The following is a 20044-nucleotide window of genomic DNA, read 5'->3' as shown; positions in this document are numbered from 1 at the left end:
TTTGTTCTAGTTTTATACGGAATGCCATGAGTTCAAACGTCATTGGATAATCTGCCTTTATATACTTTCGTGGAAGTTAACATGATTTCTTACTCGACACGGTAACAGGATATTTGTAGAGATTATTGTCTATGTAAAAACATGTTGAAATATACCTACATTAAAGCAACAAACATAACGGTTTCCTTATGGAACTTTAATTACGACAAAACATGAAGAAAATAGTCTTTCGAAATTCTAAAAATGAAGTTTGCAATATAAAAATGAAATGAGTATGTAAAGGTGCTTCAGCACATTTATAAAATATAGTAATGTGCTATGTTAAAGGATCAACTCTGAATGTAAAATGTATTATTTTGTGCAATACCAAAATCATATCATGGATTTTTGTAAAAAAAAAAAAAAAAAGTGAATAGGGGTTATGCTTTCTTGTCCACCTATTTCATCAATCAAGCCCCGTGCAACATTTGAAAGTTACTTATAGATAATCACATGGCAAACGATTATCATAATATCCGTGCCGATGAAAATGTTTTCTTTATTCACACTTCATTGGTTTAAAACACCGAAAAAAAAAAGGCCAAATTGCGATTAGTTTTGATCAATCAGCGGAAATCAAAATAATATAATTCAGGAACAAAGACCAGACATGGAAAACAGACACACACATAACAAAGAACATAAAATGACACAAATGATACGTTCAAAGCAACAAAAGAAAATGAGCAACTCGTACTTTACTGAAAACTGGGAGTATGGACCATGTGCACCTTTCTGGAAAAATCCGCCGAGTTGCTTACAATAAGTCAAGTCGGTGGTAGACGAAAGAGGAAAGGAAAACCATGAAACACGTTGAACAAATCGGTTCTCATGGTGCAGATGGATACACCGTAACGAACCACGAGTTCATGATGACGACCATAAAACTTCTGTAGTGATGAACTCAGTCTTGTAGTAACGTAACCTTGTTCGAGAAACCTGATTGTAAGAAGTCTATAGCGCGGTCCCAAACGTATGCATGGTTACGGCAAGCTCTGGCATAACGTATGAAATCTCCATACGCTTGTGCTGAAGGGATTTTGCCACAAATAAAAGGAAAATTGACAATATGAAATGAAAAGTCATCGCGTTTGTCGTATAGTTTAATCAATAGTCTTCCTTGTCGTCGATCTCTAAGTGTAGGTCGATATATGAGGCTGACTTCATAGTGTCTGTATTATCCTTTATCTAAAGTTATTTGGGGTGAATACGACGTATAAAATCCTCAAAACTAGGATTGTTTAACAATAATGTGTCATCTCTAATGCGGACACTAAGATCAAATGGTCTAGGTAAACGATGTTCCTTCCTTTGGATGAGATCAGCCTCATAAGACTGAAGGAATAAGTCAGCGAGTAGAGAAGCACAATTTGTTCCAGTTTTTAAATGTTTTTAAAACCTAAGGAATCGTTTTTCACAAAGTATGAGAAATCTTTACCATGTACTACGTATCTGCTTCTTGATATACCGTCTTTTGAGAGTAACAACGATGTATAATATTTTTTAGTCGGAATTATGGAGAATAGAAGTATAAAGAATTGAAAAATCATAGGTTTAATGCTATTTTGTTATAATAATTAATTAAGTTTAAATTGAGGGTTTCCAAAAGATCATGAGCTAAACTCTATACAGTACCTCTCACTTTACGCTTACACTAACGGTGCATCTGGTTCATGCTCCAAGTTTTTAATTGAATCCGAGTTGCTTATTTTTTCTTACTCTGTATGCATGATTTTAGTTACTTTTTGTTCTTTGTTGTGTATGTCTGTTTTCCATGTATGGTCTTTGTCCCTGGATTACATTACTTTGATTACCGCTAGAATCTTGCTGCACTTGACTACACTCCCTATACAAAATACGTCTTGGCACTCCTCTTTCTCAACTTACTTAATCATTCTACACTTTTGGGTACTAGTTTCCACAGAAACGGTGTATCACATGCATGATAAACAAAGTATAAGTCATAAGTAGTATAGATGTGGGATACGATTAGCATTTTTCAGGTGGAGCCAGGGGAGCACCCCAATGCGCATGCGCATGACCTCACATCCGGTGGCCATGGACCGGAAGTGACCGGTAGAGGGAGGGGCCGAAAGTGGACCTTGGGTGACCGGAAGAGGATTTAGATGGGGGACCAATAAAGGGAGCATGGGGATCTTTTGATGTAGGACGGGGGGTCTTTAAGGTAAGGAGGGAGGAAACGACCTCCATAAGTATCTTCATTAAGTGTCCTAATTAGTGTCATTATATACTATAAACAGGTAAGTATAAAAAAGGGGGTGTATTATAACAAGAGTTATCTTTCTTTGTTTATATATATATATATTTTTTAATTGTCATTTTTTTCATTAACGTTAATTTTTTTCATTATTATTTTTGTAAATTAATTGTAATTTCATTGTCTTTGTGTAATAATGTTAATTTGTACGGACACTTTGAATAGATTTTAAATTTTGATTTGATTTTCTTTTGTTCAATGGATTGTGTAATTTGAATAGCTGTCTCACGGATGTTTGAAACTTTCCATTTTACTGGTGATTTCAATAGCCCGTGTATTGATTTTTATTGTGCTTTATGAATACATTACAGGTATAAGGACGCAAACAGACCAATACAGTCCACATACGCGTCCTGCAAAAGACAACCGTAGAAAGACAGAATAAATGCAAACTGGTTTATCGGACTATAATACTTTGATGACAGAACTACACCAATATGCTTTGAGAAAAGAAAAAAACCAAGATACTTTGATGAATGGACTATGCCAAGACCCTTATACGAAAGGGCTACCCCAATCGATCCAGGATGAAACTCAAGAAAACCTACCCAAGGACCCAACTGACGAAAAACTTTTTCATACACCCGACAGATGATCCCCTTGCTTTCGACGCACCCAAAGGATACTTGGACGACCATCTCATGCCGTGGTCCCATCCCTTTACCAGTGTCATAGCAGGACCCACCGGAAGTGGAAAAACGATGTTTGTACGTCGATTCGTACAAAACGTGAGGCACATGATGATGCCTAGACCAGATCGGATAACGTGGTGCTACGACGTGTACCAGACGATTTATGGAACCATGGAGGATGTCGACTTTGTACAAGGACTCCCCGACCTTGACACATTGGATCCCAGAGAGAAACACTTGCTTATTCTAGACGATATGATGAATTCGGTCATCGAATCTATCTTGCATCTTTTCACGAAATATTATCAGCACAAAAATATAAGTGTCATGTTGTTGGTCCAGAATCTGTTCAACAAAAACAAGTATCACAGAACCATCAGTCTGAATGCCATTACTTGGTTCTGTTTAAAAATCCCAGAGACGTATCACAGGCCATGACCATAGCCCAACAAATATTCCCTAAAAAGACAAACTACTTTATGAAATCGTACGAGTGTGCCACAGCCAAACCCCACGAATATTTACTGATCGACATGAAACAAGGCACTAACGACAACTTGAGATTGAGTAGCAACATTTTTCCATGGGAAATTCAGGATGTGTTCTTGGATGAAAATAAGTATATATGGAGATGAAAAAGGATGTGTGGTCACTTCGTGAATGACCCGCATGGACGCACCCGGAGCAATAAAAAATTACAAGATAGTTCCCTGTCGAGGGATTCATTTAGAAGAGGTCACCAGACGTGATGCCATACACGCGCAATGGACGACAGAACGTGCACAATGCAAACCAAAGAATGAACTGTCAAAAGAAAAGGAGGTCCCAAAAAGAGGAGGAAAGAAAAAAGCCAAACAGAAAACAGATGTGACACCTATAAATGGAACTGTGTAGAGAGGAGTTCGAAACAAAGATCGTGTAGCTGTATTAAGAACGTGAAACGTACAACGTCAGAATATCAAATACAAGTGGAAACCAGAGCGGAATCTTTGTATAAGACTTGCTGACCTTAATAAATCAAGAAAGTTTCAAAAGTTCAACTAGATGAATCATATTGATCTACGGTGCAAAAACCAGAGAGGATAGTTCATCAAAAAAGGACGAGATATATGGGATATACAATGAAATCATGTAACCAAAAGGAAGTGAAGATTAAATAGAGTGGAAAAGACAGCCTTGACGTCAACGATACTCGGACGGCAAGAAGACTCACACTAAAGCGGAATCATAAGAAGATCGGATCGTGAAATTACTTAAAGGAGAAGAAGAACACTTGATGGAACACAGACCGTTGAGCAGGACCCGGATTTGACGACACCCCGACGAATATATGAATATGAATTGTAAATAAAATATAAAAGGAAAAAAATCTTGTTGTGTAATAAAACTAGACTAAAGAAAGACATCCTTACAAAACAGGGTAGCTCAAAACAGATAACACCTATTACAACCGTTAGCATAACAAGCATATTTCCTATCAGAGCCTCATAACACGGGTCAAAGTGTGAGTAACTTGAAAACATACTATAGCAATAAAAAGTTCCTTATAAAAAAACCATCATACAATACTTAAAAAAAACGGGGGCGAAGGAAACAAACCACGAATCAATTATAGAAAAAAAAAATTCCGTAGTTAAAAGATTTATCCCCATAACGAGTCAAATCTAGTACACGCGACATGTAAACATTAAAAGTATGAAAGAGTAATCAAGGGAACCAAGCTTATAGCGGTAATCAAAAGAATGTATTCCAGGGACAAAGACAAGACATGGAAAACGGACACAAACAACAAAGAACATAAAGTAACTAAAATCATACATACAAAGTAACAAAAGTAAATGAGCAACTCGGACTCCACCAAAAACTGGGAGCATGGACCAGGTGCACCGGTAGGGTAAGCGTCCCCTGCTTTTCTAGAAAAAAAGGAAAGGAATTTACCCACTAGAGCCCAATAACACGGATAAAATCGATGAAAAGGTTGAGTGGGTCTGTAATAGGTGATGACAAGTCGACTATAAAAATCTGAAATGAAAGGCAATACACCATTCAAAGACTCTGAACGTTCCAAGTGTAAATCTTAAAATTGTTAGGATAATCATTAGTGGTTAGTTAAAACTTCAAACTGAATACCAAAAATATTAAAACATAATTAAACAAAAAAAAAAAAAACAATGATAAAAATTTATTTCTTAGTGGTAAACATTGCACAACACGTCCTTACACCTGTAATGTATTCATAAAGCACAATAAAAAATTGGTTAAAAATCAATACACGGGCTATTCCCTACTTGCGGAGCTCGGGATGCAGCCATATTTTAATCTGTTTTTGCAGAGTTACCTCCCGTAAGAGCAGGTATAATTTCGAAGTCTCTCTAATCGATGTTCGGATTCGAGTGCACAAAAAAGGTAACTCGAATGAAAATGGAATCCCCAGCAGACAAACACAAGGGTGTTTCTAAAATTTACAGGGTTTTTCATTTTGTTGGTAGGTTACATAAGGATGATTTTCATTTGTATCCCGGGTAAAGAAAATTTACGGCAGGGTCAGTAGAACGAGAAATTCCCTTTTGACTTTCTAGATTTTCTAAAGTATCGTCGATATCGGATGGAAAACCTTACGTGTTCCGAATAGACACCTGCTCCAAAGGGAGATAAATGTTGACAAAATGTTGGTCCGCAAGTCGGGAATTGAAATCACCAGTAAAATTGAAAGTTTCAAACATCTGTTTAATCCGTGAGACATCTATTCAACTTACACAATCCACTGAACACAAAAAAAATAAAATCAAAATTTAAAATCTATTAAAAATGCCCATTTAATTTAACATTATTAAACAAAGGCAATGAAATTACAATTAATTTACAAAAATAATAATAAATATATTAACGTTAATGAAAAAAAGACTATTAAAAATATATATATATAAACAAAGAAAGATAACTCTTGTCATAATATACCCCCTTTTTTAATACTTACCTGTTTATAGTATATAATGACACTAATTAGGACACTTAATGGGGATACTTATGGAGGTCGTTTCCTCCCTCCTTACCTTCAGGACCCCCCTTCTTACATCAAAAGGTTCCCATGCTCCTTTTATTGGTAACCATCTAAATCCACTTCCAGTCACCCAAGGTCCACTTCCGGTCCCCCTACCTCTACCGGTCACTTCCGGTCCACGGTCACCAGATGTGACGTCATGTGCATGCGCATTGGGGTGCTCCCCCTGGCTCCCCCTGAAAAATACTTATCGTATCCCACATCTATACTACTGTCATAGTACATGTCCATGTACAAGTGTTTCATGGAGTAATCTCTCTTACCAGGCGCATTAGATTTACATAGGAAATATAAATCTTAAAATACGTACATGTATAAATGATATACAAGAAGTACTCAAAAACCAATATTATGGAAAAGGAAGCCAAATTTCGCTTTTAAATTTTGAATAAATCAAAGTTCTTGTCTGTTTCGTGTAAATTTCGATTTTCTGTATGTAAAGTTCACCGAAGTAGTCTTAAAGTACAACATAATGCAAATGGACTTATAGTTTATATACATAAATTAACGCCTAGATGACAAAGTTAATGATTTTGTTTTTCCTATCGTTCATTTTCCATTCCTAGATAGTGATATTCCTGAAGCACCCTATTATGGTATATGTATATCACAACAGGTCCACTTTTCTTGTACGTCAGATTATAATGAATGCAGTAATTCCTCACAGAAAGCTTTTGCACCAGGAGCATCGATATCATAAACTTCTAAAACATTTAATATGGTTTTTTTTCACCGTTACAAAACTTTTATACAAAAATAAAATATCACTTGTAGGTTCTTAATTAAAAATGCTATCGCCCACCCAGTTTTTTTTTATACCGAAATATAGTCTATAAAGCACATTCTTTCAAACAAAATCCGATGGGTTTATTAACTGCTCTTTAAATTAATAGGTAAAGGATACGATTTTAAAATATTGCTTTCCTTTGATTCTTGTTTTCACAAATAGAAATATTCGATCCCTATTTGCATCACTACGTTAAAGCTAAGTCCGGTGTACTACATCGAATATTATACCTATTTTAAAAGTACTTGACGTTACTACTCCAAATCCATCCCAACGGCATAGTAGTGACCGATTATTTCTAATGCTGGTAGTTATGGTGGAATTGTCATTCTTTAATATGTTCACAGACTACGAGCGTTCTTTAAACGGATACCTCATTTGTCTATATCGATTATGTTGAGGTATTCCATAGAGAGAATTGGATGTATTATTGGCTGAATTTTATAGTCTCTTTGTTTCGGTTCATTTTAGACCTTACATTATTGGGGTGGTTACTTAGGTCATAAGTTTAACCCCATCGCAGATTTCGTGCGCCTGTCCAGTCAAGAGATGTTGGTCAGTAATGTGTCTTTATGTCGTTATATTACTTTTTACTTCGATTTTAAAGAAATGTTATCGTTCAGTTACCGTGGATTTTATTACTTTGTAGTCGGGGCCTTCCAGGGCTTACTTAAAGGTGCATGTGTCAACACTTATCGAAGACATTTTGGTGGTCTCTGACAGTATATACAATTTTGTATTTAGGTTATAATGTACGCAAGTACATTTGTTACATTTCACCATATCCGTTCTTTTTCTATAGAAGACATATCAGAACTTTCGTTCTGAATCCTTTCTTACGAGAAACCTACATAATTAAACAATCTTATCATACGGTTTTTACATCGCCAAAACAGTCAATGATAACATCAGAAACAAGATTGAAACAGATGTTCATGTAAGAATAACTATAGTGGTGTCCATTTCTTCTCACAGTAGGTTTGAAATGCCTACAGAAATTTGTAACGCACTCCACAGCTAGGGTTTACTGTCTGTTTCACTATTTACTTACTTTTTTGTCGCGACGTTTTACCCAGACTGCGTGTACATATAACTCTAGTTCATAATTCACATCTACCAGAGAGGAAAACGAATTGAAGCACAGCTGTAAAACATATAATAGACAAACAAATTACTGACTTCGTGAAAAACGTTTTCTAATAACTGTTTTGCTTTATATAATATTTAGGTAGTTCTTTTAGGTTTTTGCAATTTCAATGTCAGCAAACTGTACCCCCCTCCATTCGCCTGTAGGGTTCCTCACTCTTTGGATTTTCACACTCGACACCAACAGAACTACGAGAAACTTTAATTCAAGTCATTTCATCTCATTTACCGCTTTACAGATCATTTTTGTCGTTAAACAACACTCGATAGGTCAACCACCATAAATTAGAGAATTTAATAGGTCAAGTGATTTTCAAGTAATTCCTTACATGTATAATCAAACGATAATTAAAATGTGCCTTGATTTGTTTAATATTATTGTTGTCAATTCCGAAAAAAGTTTTAAATGATCCTAAATAAGATTGATAGTACAATGTGGATAATCCAACCTTATGTTTAAGTATAACCACTGCTACTCCACTCTTTCAATTGTGAAAGTTCAAGTGTACTTAATAGAGCTGTTCACGTTCTTATCTGTTCCGTTGTTACTTTCAGCCATGATTGAAAGCCAGCATGTCTTTTGTTTGGTGTGTTTATTTCTGGTGTGTATCTCAATGACTGAAGTCGACGGCCAAGGTAGGGCTCTCTTGACGCATACTAACCGCACAGATTTTCTGTTTTTATTTGGAATGGGAAAACCGAGATGCAAAGAAATGTAAACATATGTAAGATTCTTCCATGTATTGCATTGTTAAAATATTAATATTCACCTATACATTTTTTCGATTGTATCAATCAATGCATGACCATCTGATACATAGTGTTTGTAGTCTTCTTTCCAAAAGTTTTACGTTCGTTGCAATGGATTGATTGAATGATATTGAATGTCAATTTCCGTCAAACGAACTCCATCTGTCAACGATATTTTTCTCTTTATCTGTATCTCCATCGATCAGCGCGACATGGTCTTGCAAGAGGCAGGAATAGCTCACCGAATTAAAGCTCGTTTTTAAAATATTGTGCACTGTATATTTCTGTTGAGTTGTACGATTTGTCCTCCGATGCTCTCCTATTTGTGTCCATGCACGCATTGTTTTGTTTACATTTATCTTTTGTTTGTTTAATTGTGACTTGAACAATTAAGGTACAAAATGTATCTACCTTATACATATATTACCGTACCTTTCAGGATGTATGCACATTCGCGCAGATATTCAATTCTTACTGGATGCATCTGGAAGTGTTGGTTTGGAAAATTACCATAAGCAAAAGGAATTTGTTGCAAATATTACTCAATATTTTATTATTGGACAAGACAATGTACAGATTGGAGTGACCACATTTTCATCCCAAGTTCATAACCAGTTCTACATGAACCAATATCACCGTAGAAATGCCTTAATAAATGCAATTAAGGGTATGCCGTACGAGTCAGGAGGTACCAGTACAGATACCGCTTTGAGGTTTGTAGAGAGAAACGCTTTCACTAAAGCACACGGCGATAGAGATCACGTGGTCAACATTCTGATCGTTATGACAGATGGACATTCTGCCCACCCTCAAGATACAGCTACAGAAGCTTCTAAACTTCACGGTCGTGGTGTTATGGTGATAGTTATTGGAATTGGCAATGGAGTCGATCGATCAGAACTAGAAAGAGCAGCGTCAAACTTAAGTTTTGTCTTTACTTCAAGTGGTTTTCATGATCTTTCTTCCTTGTCATCAAATATTTTGCATGCAGTGTGTAGCGGTACGGTTGTTATTGGTACTAGTGAAACATTTTAGATCACGAAATGTTAATGTCAATTCAAAACAGAAATAATTAAGATACATGCGTGTTTCTTATTTTTTAACAGATTATAAATAAAATAATCTGGTTTGCAGTACTTTAAAATAAACTGACCCAAACCAGGTTATTTCGTAAAATCTGTTAAAAAATAACTTTTGTGATACGACCGCAGCATGTTGAGCCCTGTAAGTTGGGGGCCAATATGGGAGCGCTATTGTGTTTGATCCTTAGACCCTTAGATACATATAATATTTATATGCTCACTCATGAAATATGATTTTTGATATCTTTTTGATCTTTTAGCGACGGAACTTTTGCACTCAACATCACACATGTCCGCCATACATGTAGTTACAATACAGTACAAGACACGCAAAAGTGTGAAAGAAAGTGACAATTGAAATCGTAGAAAAAAACTTTGAATATTTTCCCTGTTTGGAACTTTATATCACTTTGTTTACCTTTCATCTCAATTTGATAAGTAAAAAGTGTAAAGAAACGTGTGTGGAAGTCTACTATATGTGTACATATTAAGTGTGGTTAGAACAGATTTTGCTTTTCTTTTATATTTTGATATCATTATGTTATAGTGACTGAAACATCAGCTCATTCTGTAACACCTCATGAAGTAGAGAACACAAGTAAGTACACTAATAAAAGGCTTGCTCATTTTTAGCATTAGTATGTCTTAGTACATGTGTATAAAAAATTCATTTTTGAAAGCGTAAACATGTGGAGCAATTTTGGAAATACAATATACCTATTAATGTTTTTCAAAAAGTTATTCATTGACAGGATAATTATTTTTAAGAAGCATTGGAATAGCAGTTCAGTTTTTTACAAGAACCAATCGATTCTTGTGTGCAGAAATCGTTGAATTTAAAGGTAAATGTCGGCATGATTACATATAACACCCACTTGATTGCTGTACACTTTTCAAACGACGAATATAATCAGTGATGAAACAAGATACTAGTAGCTGTTCTAAAATAATGGTCATTGTTCTTGAACCCAATATGATATTGATTTAAAAATGTTTTGCAGCTGCTTCATTTTATTCGGGGCCATGTGTGGATTCCACGTTGATTAAATGCACAGATAGTCGTGTTTGTGTTGATAGTAGTATAAAAACATACTGCCCTGTAACATGTGGAATTTGTAGTAAGTGTTGACAAGCCTATAAGGTTGAATTTTATTTTAACTTGGATCCAGCCTTTTAATTTTTCCAATGGTTAATCTCTTTTGGAGAAGGACATAAAAATGATAATGTAAGGCACAATCTGCAACCGAGTGTATGGCACCTATACATTGAGTTGTAGATATGTCTTTTTCCGTGATCAGTGATCACGATACACATTTTTGCAATTCCATAAGCGACCCGTTTGTTTTCAACCAATATCTGGATAGAAATTGCACTAAAAGTTACCTGTCCAAGTCATATTTTAACTTAAAACTAGTTTTTTGCGATTTTCTCGCGTTATTAAGCTATTGAAAAGAATGAGACGATATGTGAAAGCGGCGAATTCAGATAGGTAAACAATTGTCTTCTTAGGCACAGATCTTGTTCTTCTCAAAAAAGGTGGTTGGGGCTGGGATTTCATTTTGAGTTAGACTTTTTTTTGCGCATGAGCAGATATTTTGTTTTTCAGCAGCACCCGGCGTAAACAAAAACGATTTGGAAATATACATTGTTAAGTAATTGGGGATATATGGAATCATAATATTTTATGTCCCTAGCTAAGTGAAAAACATTGCTAAAAACATTTTTTTCAAAATAATCCCAGGCCCTCGATTCTCCTCAGCATAACAGTGGTCGGTACCTTGAAAAAAAAAAAGAACCAGTTCAGCGTACCGGGTCTTGATACTGTAAATAATTCTTGTTAATTTTTTTATGAACTGCATATTTTAATTTTGATTTTGATTTAAAGGTGACTTTCATTTTCAATTCAGTTCCCTGACCCATTTATGCGGGCATGTCTGGTACATTTTCCGGTTGTGTGTCCGTTTAACCATTGGCATTGCATGCAATGCTGGGTATAATACGCATATCCGTATTGAATATTTTTTTGAAATGAAAATTAGTTTCATAAGTTTAAAGTATACTAAACTTGACTGTGAACGTACTTGAAATTGTTTTTAAGAATCAGTACTTTAATCATGATAGTGAAAAACAAGTTGTCTTTAATCAAAAGCGAAACATCATATTAAAACCAAACTTTGTATTTGCTGCATCAGACAATTATTGTTGTTCGGATATATGTGTGCAATAATGGCTGTAGTTTAATTTCTTTTCATTTCTTAACCATTCTAGTAGCAACAACCACTGCCGTCCCTTGTCATGATGTTACGTACATTAACTGTTCCGACAGCCATGTTTGCTCTGATATACAACTGAAAAAGTATTGTCCAGAGTCATGTGGATTGTGTGGTAAGTATTGTCCACAGTAATGTGGTCTGTGTGGTAAGTATTGTTTATTGTCGTGTGGTCTGTGTGGTTAGTATTGTTTACAGTAGTGTAGTTAGTATTGTCCACAGTAGTGTGGTCGTATGTAAGTTTGGTCCACAGTCAGTGTGTCTGCGTGATTAGTACTGTATACAGCCGTGTGGTCTATTTGGTAGGCATTGTCCACAGTCGTGTGTTCTGTGTGCTCAGTCGTGTGGTCTATTTGGTGAGTATTGTCCACAGTCGTGTGTTCTGTGTGATAAGTATTGTCTTCCGTCGGTGGTCAGTGTGAATAGTATTGTATACAGTAGTATGGTCTGTGTGGTTCTTATTGTCCACAGTAGTGTGGACTGTGTGATTAGTATTGTCCAGAAAGGAGTGGTTTATGTAGAAAGCATGAAAATATTGTATTCAGTAGTGTGGTCTGTGCAGTAATTATTATCCACAGTAGTGTGGACTTTGTGGTAAGTATATAATACAGTCGTGGGATCTATGTAGAAAGTATTGTCCACAGTCAAGTGGTCTGTGTGGTAAGTATTGTATCATGAGGTATCTGTGATAAGTATACATTCAGCATGTGGTCTGTATGGTTAGTATGCTAAATATTGTCAAAAATCGTGTGATCGGTCTGGTAATTGTCCACAGAATTGTGGTCTGTGTGGTAAGTATTGTATACAGTCGTGAGGTCTCTTTGGTAAATATTGCACACATTCGTGTGGCCTCTGTGGTAAGTATTGTATTCAGGCGTGAGGTCTCTGTTGTAAGTATTGTATACAGGCGTGTGGTGTATATGGTTAGTATGCTAAATATTGTCAATAACCGTGTGATCTGTCTGGTAATTGTCCACAGTGTTGTGGTCTGTGTGATAAGTATTGTATACAGTCGTGAGGCATCTGTGGTAAGTATTGTATACAGGCGTGTGGTCTGTATGGTTAGTATGTTTTGTATGCTAAATATTGTCAATAACCGTGTGATCTGTCTGGTAATTTTCCACATTGTTGTGGTCTGCGTGGTAAGTATTGTATACAGTAGCGAGGTCTCTGTGGTAAGTACTGCACACATTCGTGTGGTCTCTGTGGTAAGTATTGTATCAAGGCGTGTGGTCTATGTATTAAGTATTGTCCACACTGGTGAGGTCTGTCTACCGCCGTGTGGTCTGTGTGGTACTTTGAAGTTTTGAACAAAGGTCTACCTGGTGTAGCATGTTCCTGTTTGATGGAGGCTCTGTCGTTTATATTGTCCACAGTCCTGTATTCTGTGTGGTAAGTATTGTCCACAGTCGTGTGTTATGTATCGTTAGTTTTGTCCATAGTCGGTGGTCTGTGTCGTGAGTATTGTTTACAGTCAGTCGTCTGTGTGGTTAGTATTGTATACACTCGTGAGGTCCGTGTGGTTAGTATTTTCGTCATGTTGTCTGTATGGTAAGTCTTGTCTACAGTCGGTGATATGTGTGGTTAGTATTGTATACAGTCGTGTGGTTTATTTGGTAAGTATGCTTAATATTGTCAATAACTGTGTGATCTCTCTGATAAAGTATTGTCCACAGTTTCGTGGTGTATATGGTAAGCATTGTTTACACTCGTGTGGTCTGTCTGGTAAGTATTGTATACAGGCGTGTGATCTGTGTGATAAGCATCGTTTACACTCGTGTGGACTGTCTGGTAAGTATTGTATACAGGCGTGTGGTCTGTGTGATGAATTTTGTATTCAGTTGAGGGGTCAGTGTCGTAAGTATTGTATAAAGACGTGTGGTCTGTATGGTAAGTATTGTATACAGGCGTGTGGTCTGTCTGGTATAGTATTGTCAACAATCGTGCTGTCTGCGTGATAGGTATTGTAAACAGTCGTGCGGTTTGTGAGGTAAGTATTGACCACTGTCGTGTGGTCTGTGTGTTAAGTATTGTATACAGTTGTGTGGTCTTTCTGGCATGTGTTGTCTACAGTAATGTGGTCTGTATGGTAAGTCTTGTCCACAGTCGTGTGATCTGTGTGATAAATATTGGCCACAGTCGGTGGTTTGTGTGGTTAGTATTGTATACAGTGGTGTGGCCTGTATGGTCAGTATTGTCTACAGTCTATGTTGTGCCTTTTGTCAATAGGTCGGTAATAAATATGACAAATATCGTAATGAGGTTTGTGGTCTGTATACTTAATATTGTTGTTTGTCTGGTATGGTATTGTCCACAGTGTTGTGGTCTGTGTAATGTAGTGTTGTTAACAGTCGTGTGGCCTGTGTAATAAGTAATGACCACAGTCGTGTGGTCTATGTGGTAAGTATTGTATACAATTGTGTGGTCTGTCCGGTAAGTATTAAACTGTCGTGTGGTCTGTGTGGTAAGTATTGTATACAGTTGTGTGGTCTGTCTGGTAAGTATTAACTACTGTCGTGTGGTCTGTGTCGTAATTATTGTATACAATTGCATGGTCTTTGTGATAAGTATTGTCCACAATCGTGGGTGCTGTGGGGTTAATATTGTCAATAGTCGTGTGTTCTGTTTGTTAAATTTTGTCCATAGGCGACTTGGTTTGTGTGGTTAGTATTGTCCACATTCTTGTGTTCTGTATGGTAAGTTTTGTCCACAGTCGGTGGTCTGTGTGGTAAGTATTGTATACAGTCTTGTGTTCTGTGTGATAAGAATTTTCCACAGCCGGTGGTCTATGTGGTTAGTATTGTATACAGTGATGTGGTCTACATGGTTAGTTTTTTTTTCGCAGTCTTGTTGTCTATATTGTGCGTATGGTCAATACTTGTATAATTAATATGACATATATCGTGATGAGGTTTGTGTTCCGTATGCTAAATATTTCCAATAGCTGCGTGGTCTGTATAATTAAACACAGTCGAGTGGTGTGTAGGGTGAGTATTGTCAGTAGTAGTGTGGTCTGTATGGTGAGTAATGTCAACAGTTGTATGGTCTGTATGGTGAGTATTGTCAGTAGTAGTGTGGTCTGTATGGTGAGTATTGTCAGTAGTAGTGTGGTCTCTATGGTGAGTATTGTCAACAGTTGTATGGTCTATGGGATGATTATCGCCAATAGACGTGCGGTCTGCCTGATAAATATTGTAAACGTACGTGTGTGGATTATGTGATTGTGTGGTAAGTATTGTCAATACACTTGTTGTCTGTCTGGTTTGTATGATCCATAGTACTGTACTTTATAAAGTGATCGTTGGCTTATGTTTAAGCATTCTCCAAAGAAGTATGGTCTGTGTGGTAATTATTGCGGAAAGTTGTCTGGCCTGTATAAAAAGTTTAATCTATAGTACCGTGGTCTGTATATAGTTCAGTTGAATCTTCTACATGGTAAATATTGAAAAAAGACATGTGGTTTGTGTGGTAAGTATTATTAGCTATAGTCGTGTAATCACTATTGTGAGTAATATGTCAATATTCGTGAAGTCCATTTCACAAGACTTTAAGTTATCAATAGTCATGTAATTTGCGCGGTCAGTATTGTCAATACGCGTGTGACTTGTTTGCAAAGTATTGTCTAATGTATTGTACAAAAACGTGTGGTTTATGTGGCTAGTTTTGTCAATAGTCGTGTGATCTGTATAGTGAGTATTGTCGGTCTGTGTGGTGTGGTGTGGTATTATTGTGGATTGTCGTGTGGTCTGTGTGGTAAGTACTGTGATTAGTCGTTAGGTCTATGTGGTAAATACTGTGAATGGTCTTGTGGTTTGTAAAGTAAGTACAATCTGTTGTCGTGTGGTGTGTGTGGAAAGCACTGTGAACTGCCGTGTGGTCTGTGTGGTGGGTTCTGTTAAATGTCGTGTGGTCTGTGTGGTAAGTATTGGCCATTGCCGTGTGATCTTTGTGGTAAGTACAGAAAATTGCCGTGTGATCTATGTCGTCAGTGTTTTCCACAGACTTGTGATCTTTGATAGATAATGTCAAATGACTTGTAATTTCGTGGTTCATGAAAGTAATCCTCAGCTGATATATGGTTTGTGATGTTCGTATTGTGAAAAGATGTGTTTTCGTTTATGTGGTTAAGATGCATGTTGAATATTTTACTGAAACTTGTGCATTTAGTAAGTATTGTACATGTACACAGTGATGCCTGTAAATGTAGTCAATAGTGTCCACGGATTTTTGCTAACAACTCTTTATGATACATGTAACAATAAATTGAGTAGACATTTATGGTAAATTTGCTTTAGAAAAATATATATTTTTACGAAGTTGCAGTCGTATTTTATTTTAGAAGTCAATGGGCGTAGTCTTCTTCTGTATTTCTATAAATCATTCAAATTGTATATGATTAAACAAACTATTTCAAAACTTTTTGTTATGACTTTTTTAAGTGAGGGGAGTCCGTTCTGAAACTTCAGAGAATCCGTTATTTGCAACCATTGCTTGATGTTATGATTAAGGTGCTTTGGTAGAAACTCGGCATATTTTACAGCTTGTGTAACATATATCATGCATTTTTCCTTACTCTTGGTTTTTTTAATTTCAGTTTATATATATTGTATATTTAACGCTCTTATGCTCCTTTTTGCTCTCCTCTGCTTTACAAATCAATTGGCTTATTTTTCAGGTCATCATTTTGAACCTGTCGTTCCTTTTGGAAAATAACTGACGACTCCTAAATAAGTATCGACAATAAATGTTTAAAAATTGTATAATAAGTTGTTCTCTTGTCAAAATGCATTTTGATTGCAGCTTGACCAAACCAGATACCGATATGACATGGGTACAATATTTCGAGTTCCTTAAAAATATTTTAGTTATACTTTTGGAGTGTCATGATAGCAAATATATTACATATTTTTTTATCCAAACTAGTTATATATTCAAAGTTAATTTAACCGATGTTCCTTCTGATAACTGTATTCCTTCAAATAGATGGGGAGGTAAAATGTAGAAGTAGGTGAATATAATTATTTGGGGAACCAGTCGCCTACACATGATTGAATGTAGTTCGGAAATAACACGAAAAAGTTTCAATATTGTGCTATATCATTCTCATATTTAAATGGGGGTATAATTATATTGTATCACCGGACTATATATAAGCTGTACAAACTCCCTTTTCCCGCTTTTCAGTATATGTGTGTGCCCATCATAATATTACACGAATTTCGGCACCATCTGTAATTTATCTGATCTTTATTAATAGCTGAATTTGCCTTAGAAAGTAATAGGCGCATGACATCACAAAAGCAGAAAGGGTAGACATTAGGGAAGATAACATTGTAGATTACAACATCATTTAAGCGATTGATACTATCATCACCTCTTTACGGTTCACATATACTACATGTCCTCAATCCAAATAAAACATACAGTGAGTGAACACCCCACTTAAATAACCACCTGCCTATATACAGACATGATACAAACCTTAGCGAAGTCAACAAGTATTGTAATTGCTGAATAGACAAAACACAAATGAAACAAAATGGTGAAAATATCAACATCATGACCTTACAAATTGACATTACATGTACCAACTGTTGTGTTGAAAAAATAGATTTCCATTTCTATGAATGAGTATGCTTGTAAATATCTCTTATTCGTCGTAAGTTCCTATGTTTGTGGGTATATTATTACTCTATTTAGTTGTGAGTTCGTGTTCGATAATAAGGTATTTTATACCTGTTTGAAGGACAAAGAAAGCTTCTGTGTCATACGTTTCCCTAGATACTCTAGAAAAAGTTTAATTGCAACTTGACAAAACCAGATACATATAAAATATTTTAGAATTTTATACTTAAAGTTTAGATGGATTGTACAATTTTTGTATCCAATTTAGTTATATTCTAAATCGCACGAGAGGCTTCTCTATACTGAATCAAACATTTACTTACATGTAACTGACAGACCAAACGACTGAATACGATACTAACCACACAGACCATACGACTGTGGACAATCAAACATTTACTTACATGTACCTGACAGACCAAACGACTGAATACGATACTTACCACACAGACCATACGACTTTGGACAATCAAACATTTACTTACATGTACCTGACAGACCAAACGACTGAATACGATACTTACCACACAGACCATACGACAGTGAACAATAAACATTTACTTACATGTACCTGAAAGACCAAACGACTGAATTCGATACTTACCACACAGATCATACGACAGTGGACAATCAAACATTTACTTACATGTACCTGACAGACCAAACGACTGAATTCGATACTTACCACACAGATCATACGACAGTGGACAATCAAACATTTACTTACATGTACCTGACAGACCAAACGACTGAATACGATACTTACCACACAGACCATACGACTGAATACGATACTTATCACACAGACCATACGACTGTTGACAATCAAACATTTTCTTACATGTACCTGACAGACCAAACGACTGAATTCGATACTTACCACACAGATCATACGACAGTGGACAATCAAACATTTACTTACATGTACCTGACAGACCAAACGACTGAATATGATACTTACCACACAGACCATACGACTGAATACGATACTTACCACACAGACCATACGACTGAATACGATACTTATCACACAGACCATACGACTGTTGACAATCAAACATTTTCTTAAATGTACCTGATAGACCAAACGACTGAATTCGATACTTACCACACAGACCATACGACAGTGGACAATCAAACATTTACTTACATGTACCTGACAGACCAAACGACTGAATACGATACTTACCACACAGACCATACGACTGAATACGATACTTACCACACAGACCATACGACTGAATACGATACTTATCACACAGACCATACGACTGTTGACAATCAAACATTTTCTTACATGTACCTGACAGACCAAACGACTGAATACGATACTTACCACACAGACCATACGACTGAATACGATACTTATCACACAGACCATACGACTGTGGACAATCAAACATTTTCTTACATGTACCTGACAGACCAAACGACTGAATACGATACTAACCACACAGACCATACGACTGTGGACAATCAAACATTTACTTACATGTACCTGACAGACCAAACGACTGAATACGATACTTATCACACAGACCATACGACTGTGGACAATCAAACATTTTCTTACATGTACCTGACAGACCAAACGACTGAATACGATACTTACCACACAGACCATACGACAGTGGACAATCAAACATTTACTTACATGTACCTGACAGACCAAACGACTGAATACGATAATTACCACACAGACCATACGACTGAATACGATACTTACCACACAGACCATACGACTGAATACGATACTTACCACACAGACCATACGACTGAATACGATACTAATCACACAGACCATACGACTGTTGACAATCAAACATTTCTTAATCTTAATCTGTACACTTTCAGTCAGGTAATATATAAAACTGAGGTAGGCACTACCTTCAGTTATTTTGGGTAGATCTAAATCTGAGGAAGGTGCTACCTTCAGCTAAGGTTGGGTAGATTTAAAACTGAGGAAGGCACTACTTTCAGCTAAGGTAAAAGAGTTTTGAAAAATTGTTAACGACAACGGTTGTCCACGAACGACGACGGACGTCAAATGATGGCAATATCCCACTTGGCTTTCGGACAGGTGAGCTAAAAATGCTACTCTTAAATGCTTTGACAACAATATCATAACTATATCCCTTACGGTTTAGTATCGTAATTTAGGGTATCAAGCTTTCCAAACTTTGTATAGAATATGGTGAGAGATACCCGCATGTATTAATCCTTTACAAGTACATCTGTATTTTAGGGTGAGTTCCTTGTTTTCACAAGCTTGGGATATCAAAAACCCTGATATAGTAATTTGTCGTTAATGTACAGATTCATTAAATTAAAATCCGAAACATTGTTATAAATATGTGATATGTAAACATCATAA

General features: G+C 36.3%; 1 protein-coding gene across 2 annotated transcripts; it reads left to right on the top strand.

Annotated features, from left to right (window-relative positions):
- The first annotated feature begins 8460 nt into the window (after positions 1-8460).
- Positions 8461-16811, top strand: LOC148616408 (von Willebrand factor A domain-containing protein 2-like). 2 transcript variants are annotated; one of them, XM_088583421.1, is made up of 6 exons: positions 8461-8579; positions 9133-9693; positions 10323-10373; positions 10777-10893; positions 12044-12160; positions 16721-16811. In XM_088583421.1, exons 1-6 carry the CDS (start codon positions 8501-8503, stop codon positions 16756-16758), a joined length of 963 nt encoding a protein of 320 aa, XP_088439547.1. In that variant the 5' UTR covers positions 8461-8500; the 3' UTR covers positions 16759-16811. The 2 variants fall into 2 exon arrangements, with proteins under 2 accessions (XP_088439547.1, XP_088439548.1); XM_088583422.1 differs by lacking the exon at positions 10777-10893.
- The last annotated feature ends 3233 nt before the right edge of the window (positions 16812-20044 follow it).

Source organism: Perna viridis, chromosome 5, assembly GCF_037379345.1.
Source record: "Perna viridis isolate PV_CMFRI_1.1 ecotype Kerala chromosome 5, ASM3737934v1, whole genome shotgun sequence".
Taxonomy (NCBI): domain Eukaryota; kingdom Metazoa; phylum Mollusca; class Bivalvia; order Mytilida; family Mytilidae; genus Perna; species Perna viridis.
The sequence above is the reverse complement of the archived record's forward strand: the minus strand, read 5'-3'. Positions and strand labels throughout refer to the sequence as shown.